This window comes from Juglans microcarpa x Juglans regia, chromosome 5S (genome assembly GCF_004785595.1).
Source record: "Juglans microcarpa x Juglans regia isolate MS1-56 chromosome 5S, Jm3101_v1.0, whole genome shotgun sequence".
NCBI lineage: Eukaryota > Viridiplantae > Streptophyta > Magnoliopsida > Fagales > Juglandaceae > Juglans > Juglans microcarpa x Juglans regia.
The window spans coordinates 26,192,422-26,198,734 of record NC_054603.1 but is presented as its reverse complement, the minus strand read 5'-3'; the positions used below and the strand labels follow the sequence as shown (position 1 = coordinate 26,198,734).

General features: G+C 35.4%; 1 protein-coding gene across 1 annotated transcript; it reads right to left on the bottom strand.

Moving 5' to 3' along the window:
- Positions 1–1,047: 1,047 nt before the first annotated feature.
- LOC121268683 (cytokinin riboside 5'-monophosphate phosphoribohydrolase LOG3) lies at positions 1,048–6,098 on the bottom strand. Its single transcript, XM_041173022.1, has 8 exons — positions 5,752–6,098; positions 4,898–4,995; positions 4,714–4,744; positions 3,962–4,061; positions 2,313–2,383; positions 2,018–2,161; positions 1,278–1,460; positions 1,048–1,247 (listed from the first exon to the last, which is right to left on the bottom strand). The coding sequence occupies exons 1-7, from the start codon at positions 5,869–5,871 to the stop codon at positions 1,377–1,379; spliced, it is 648 nt and encodes a 215-aa protein (XP_041028956.1). The 5' UTR covers positions 5,872–6,098; the 3' UTR covers positions 1,048–1,247; positions 1,278–1,376.
- Between the last annotated feature and the right edge of the window lie 215 nt (positions 6,099–6,313).

The window sequence follows — 6,313 nt, the reverse complement described above, 5'->3', positions numbered from 1 at the left end:
CAACAGTCAAAACTGGACGGCACGCTATCACGACTCTTTGTCAAAAATGGAATCGGAGGAGAGAGCCCAGAATGAAAATTGGTGTAAAATAAAGAGAAATGGAAAATGCTATTTTTCCTTACAAATTTTACTTACATAATAATATGTACCGATATGTCAGTAATTGATATATTAAAAATTTAAAAATTTAAAAAAAATTGATAAAATAAGTTTTATACGTAAAATTATAAGTAAAATTGTAAGTATATGCGTTAATAGAGCTACAACTATGTTTTAACCAACCAATAAATTTCTTTTACTCTCATGGAGCCTCCTCAAAAAAAAAAATTTTTCTATTTTTCTCATATATCTTATTAGTTTTAAATTTATTATTTTCTTAATTGCAGCAACAACATTTCCACTCCACTCATTGTGATGATTTATATACCCATCTCTTGCACCTCTCTAACTATTCAAATGACCATTGTTATTTACTAGATCATTTGATTTTTTTATTGACACCAAATGTCTAGAAACTATGTCCCAACTAACTTGGGGATACACAGACTCTTGATAAGGAATTTGATTTTCTATTCTCAAAAAACCTTTGGAGAGAATGTCAAAGGAAATATAAATGAAAACTATTAAGTATATAAAAACTTTTTACAAAATGTAAGTTACACACTAATTTGGCAAGTTTTCGTTCAACAAAAAGTTCACTATAAAACTCAAATCAAAAGAAAACTGAGTAAAGCATGTAGAATCACTTTTGAAAGACTTGTGCATAAAGTAATTCCCGAAAGGAATTTGAGAGAGGTTGTTTCCTTTTTCATACATTTGGTAAGGAAAAAAATAATAAAAAAATCATGTGTGGTGTAGGGATGATGAGCAGAATTTTCTTATAACTAATAACGTAACATATTTTATTTAATCTTTTAACTCCGGCTATGAATCCGACAAACTTGGACTCTAGAATGACGGTTTTCGCACACCATTCTTCACAGAGGACAATTGGCTCTCTGTTTTTGTTTACTGCTTAATGTGGGGAGCTTATGACATGAGAAGAAAGAAGAAGCAACGGATATTAATCAATTGATTAGATAACCAATTAACATTTTCAAGGGGAAAGATCAAAAGCAAAAGCCTATACTACTTAACTACTTGGGAGGAAATCAGAGTTCCAAAAGGGGGAAAAAAGGAAGAATACTGAAGCTTCACATGTTGTGGTCAATTGCAGTAATTTACAAAAAAAAAAAAAAAAAAAAAAAAAAAAAAAAAAAAAAAAAAAAAAAAAAAACACAAATTCCCCATAACAGAGATTGAGCTTCTTCACATCTTCAGCTTCTACCTCCAAAATTCCATCCACCTCCTCTCTAATGCAGTAAGCCCTACATCACCTAGAGATATCTTTGAGAGTAGCCAAGCTGCTCCATCTCCCAACTCGACTTTGAAGCAACTCTTTCATGACAGGGCACGTATTCCTATGACAAGCAATAAGCAATAAGACATATATATATATATATATATATATATAATCATTCGTAAGAATGATTGATTCTAAGAAAAATTAGAGGTTGGTTTAGTTAAACAAAACTAAACTATCTCATCTCATCTCATATAATCATTACAACTTTCTCAAACTCTCATACAAAATTTAATAAACAATTCAACATTTTCAAATTCTAAAACAAAAATAAGATTAAAAAATTATATTATAAAAATATTTTATTCAACTTTCAACAAAATATCTCATCTCATCTCATTTGAACTGCGTAACCAAACGAGACCTAATTTACTGTTACCAATCTATGGAAATGAAGGTGGAAGGTATGAAAAGTAGAGCAACTTATAAAAGGAAAGAAAGCTTCTGAGTAGTGTTAAATGTTATGGTTGGTTTGCCTCAATATACTGAGTAAGGGAACAGAATATTTTCAGGCTCGAAGTGCATATCACTTTAGCAACAAGCTACTTAAATGATACATAACTATTTAACAGAGAAAACATTAGGAAAAAAGAGAGGATTCCTTTGCTTATGTACCTCCAATTTCTTCACCAATTCCTTCGGTGTTGGTGCAGATACAATTATTTGGCGGGCATTGGGACTAATAAATCCTTCTTCCACTGCTTTGTCAATAAATGACAGGAGTGAATTATAATATCCATCAACATTCAGCAATCCCACCTGCAAATTGTGGAAGTTATATGTTGGTACTCCTATAAATAAACACATAGGAAAATTAAAACAGTTGTAATAGAAAGTTAACAATAAAACTCCCACAGATTAAAGGAGTTAAATTCGTCAAAACAATCAGAAAATGCAGAAACGTATGTACCGGTTTATCGTGAATTCCAAGTTGAGCCCAGGTTATCACTTCAAGTAGCTCTTCCAAAGTCCCATAACCACCTACATGGAACATCACATGAACATCTACTAATACAAAGATATAGGCCAAATCAACACACACTAAAAAAATGGCCTTCCCTTAATTATTACAAGAAGATGCAAGCTAATTAATTATTTCTTTGATAGGTAAATGTTTTCATGGATGCAAGATAAGCCATTATTTCGTAACAGAAAACGAGAGCTAGCAGACTGACTTCATTAGCAATAAGAATTATAGCATTTTATTGATCCCAAAGGGGGAAAAAAAAAATAATCAACAAATGTGTTGTCCTCCATTCAAAACATGTTAAAAAAACTTTAAAACCTCACATCCTACCTCATTTGAAGTTTCATGAAACTTATACGGACTCCCAAGGCTTTTCAAAGACTACTTTTACTAGCTCTGTTTTGATGAACATGGTTTCTTTTTTGATCCATTATTTAGGAGCATTATGCCTTGCAACTCCTAAACATAGTATTTACTGCTCCTATCCTTGGTAAGTTTGCAAAGAAAAAGAGGCATAATCCTCTGCTTAACCTATGCAGGCCTTAAGGGGTCACAAACCATTTTTTTTCCCCCATTTTAGCTAAAAGCTCAAACCATCATGTTAGAGGGTGTAGATTTCTCTTCTCCTTCTCTCTTAGGTAAGGTGTCCCGCGTAGTGGGAAAAGAGAAAACAAAGGGGTGGGAAGGTGGGATGGTAGGTAAAATTACCATTACGCCCTACATGCATTTTCACCATATGAATTTTCAAACTCGGGAGGGAGTCAAGATGATAAAGTCCTAAAGGGGTGAGCATCATTCCCTGTTAGGTGCAGGTGCTAGTTGGCGAAACTATTTAGTGAAAGAGTGTCTAGCTGTCCTTTCCCCCACATGGCAGATACAACTTTGCACAGTAACATCACAGGCTATGGTACTGATTAGAAGAAAACAGAATATTAGCCACAGAAGAAGGGCTCCTCAGAGGCTATAGTTTTCAGTGTAAGATGTGGACGGGTCAATGATCAGGGTTTGAAAGGCATCATGGGTCTTGGGGTTTGTGAGAAAAAGCCAAGAAACTTGTGATAATTTAGGCTTCATCCAATTCCTTTCACAGCATTTACCAAGACCACATATTGTACATAAAACAACAGCCACAGCCCACAATAGGAAAATATCTCGACATTTTACATCTTCTTGTGAAATAAATTAATTATTTCCATCATCAACGAAATCCAAATTGAGTGGGAATACCTGAAACAAAGGCTCTGCCACTTTGAAAGAAGGGAGGGGGGGGGGGGGGGGGGGGGGGGGGGGGGGGGGGTGGGGGAATGTAAGCCAAATCAGATGACTAATGGGTTTTGAGGTGGGACTCAGAGACTGTAAGCCCTTCCTTCAATTATTTCAGAATTAAATGCTTGAGTACAAGTTGAAACTTAGAGATCAAGTCATCAAACAAGGAGAAGAGACTTCAGAAATTCTCAAAAGAATCAAAACTTGAGTATGTTCAATCTTAAATGCTCAAATTAGTAAAATCAAAGCCCTGAAAGACCTTAACTTTTCTTGTTTTGCCTTCAGATCTCAGAGTAAAGTTATCACTTTTCAGGACTTACACTAACCTGGTAAGGCAATAAAGGCATCGGAATGCCTAGCCATCTCTGCCTTCCTTTGGTGCATATCTGCAACTGTCTTTAATTCCCCTACAGTTTCACCAGTTATCTGCAAAAAGGTCAAAAGGCTCAGGTAAAAAATATTTATTATATAAATTAAAGATCAGAGCGAGAGAGAGAGAGAGAGAGATGGATTTGGTTTTTTGTGCAGTAAAGCAATGATGTGTGCTGCAGAATTGGTGGACTTGATCCAAGATTTTCAACCCAGCTACTCCCTAGCCAGTAATTTAATATCTCAATAAACGGTGATAACAAAAAACGAATTTCAGAAAAATCCAAAGAAAAAAACACAAGAAAATACTCATTGCCCGGCTGATCCTATAAAGTTGATATGGTAAAAAAGAAGAAACCAGAGAGAGCAGTAGCAAAGGCATGGATATATACACAATGGTGAGGTAATGCAAACAGCTGAAGTATTATCATGGATGAGTTTATCATTGCAAGCATTCATAAACTTCGGAAAAAGAAAAAAGAAAAGGTCAGACAAGACAAAATACGTGAGGAACAAATTAAAGAAAGTAGCTAAGATCGAAGAAATGAGCATCAGAGCATCAGTCTAAACCAAATCCCCTCCCCAGCCCCCCTCTCTCAAAGTTCAAACCCAAGCAATGGTGGATTAAAAAAAAAATAATATAAAAAAAATAAAATTATTAAAAAACCAAGAAAAGTTTGCTTTTTTCTGTCTCATGTAACGGGCATACCTCTCGAGGCATGAGCGTCTTAGGAATAACTCTGCACACAGACAATTACATGACAAAAAATCAGTTGCAACGGAGAACAAAACCAAGCATAACAACAGCAACAGATCACTATTTGTTTCTCAATCTATAATTCCGGTTTCTATTTGAGAGATGTGAGGAAGGAGCAACAGAAAAAGAGACTCACCCAATAACATGCCGACCACCATCATGAACAGCCTGTGAAACCAGACCCATTAAACCTACGCTGCCTCCTCCATAGACCAGATCAATATTCCTGGCGACCTTCGACAAAATATAAACGAATCAGCAAAGAGAGACAAATAAGAAAACAAAACAAGTAAGAAATTTTTATGTGGCCATACGTGTTCGAAATATGTATTCATGATGAATTTATTTAAAAGCTCGAAAGGGATTCTTCATGCTCCTTCAACAAAGGAGTACTGTCTTAGTACATTTAGCACTCGTCTTTTTAGCCGTAAAAGGAACTGAAAGAGGTACAGACGCTAAAAAATTGAACGAAGGAGACGGAGCTAAATTTGGGAAAACGAAAGCAACAACGTATCAAGCATATGCAATGGAAAATGGCACAAACTTTTCCATCTCTTAGAATGCGCATATTTTGAATGTTGTTGAGTTTCCTGATAAAGCATATGTGAGGGAGCGAAGAGGTTGAGAGCAATCGAATAAATCATGACAGAGACAAACCCAACAAAGAAGACAGCCAAAATTTCCAAAATGTAAAAGCCCAAGAACCAAGTTACAAACAAGTTACAAACATAAGGAGCGTACCCCTAAAACTAATGTAAAAACACAAATAAGACACAGGTTTCGGACGTAATAATATAGAAGTTCCAGCAATTTCAAAGCCATTTCATGTATTCAAAACAAGTAGAAATGAAATCCCATCAAAGCCCGGATGGAGAGGAAAAACAAACAATATTCCCCAATGACTCAGGTGTAAGAAGCCAAAAGTAACATAATCAAACCCAAAGAAAACAAAGGAAACTTTTTTTTAGCAACAAGAGAGTCAATGAATACCAACTCCTTGCCAAGCTCAATGGCGGCTTCCTGATAGCTACTCTTCTTGCCTTGGCTACTCCCACAGAACACACAAATCCTCCTGAACTTTGATTGTCTTGTTTCACTCTCTACTTCCATTGCTCGCTCGCTCTCTCACTCACTCTCGTTGATTGCCTACTCTTTTCTTTTTTGTTATTTTTTGCGTACAAGTTGGAATCCGCCTCAAAAAGAAGAATCTCCCTCCTCTGCTACACAGTCTCTTTGCTTTCTAACCTATATATGTGTCACAGAACCATACGAGTATCAAAGTAGACCCTTTTGCTTGGCCACTTGCTCTCTCTCTCTCTCTCTCTCTCTCTCTCTCTCGCGTCCTGCTCATGCCTATATATAAACCGTGAAATGTAATTGCACAAGCACGACGTAATATTTTAAAAAAAATGAATTAATATAAAATCTATATAAAAAATTATTTTTTAATAACATATATTATTCTTTTTCAAATCAATTGTACAACGCTTATACACTCTACGACTATATGTAATATTACTTATATAAACCTCCAGACATGTGACTATCTATT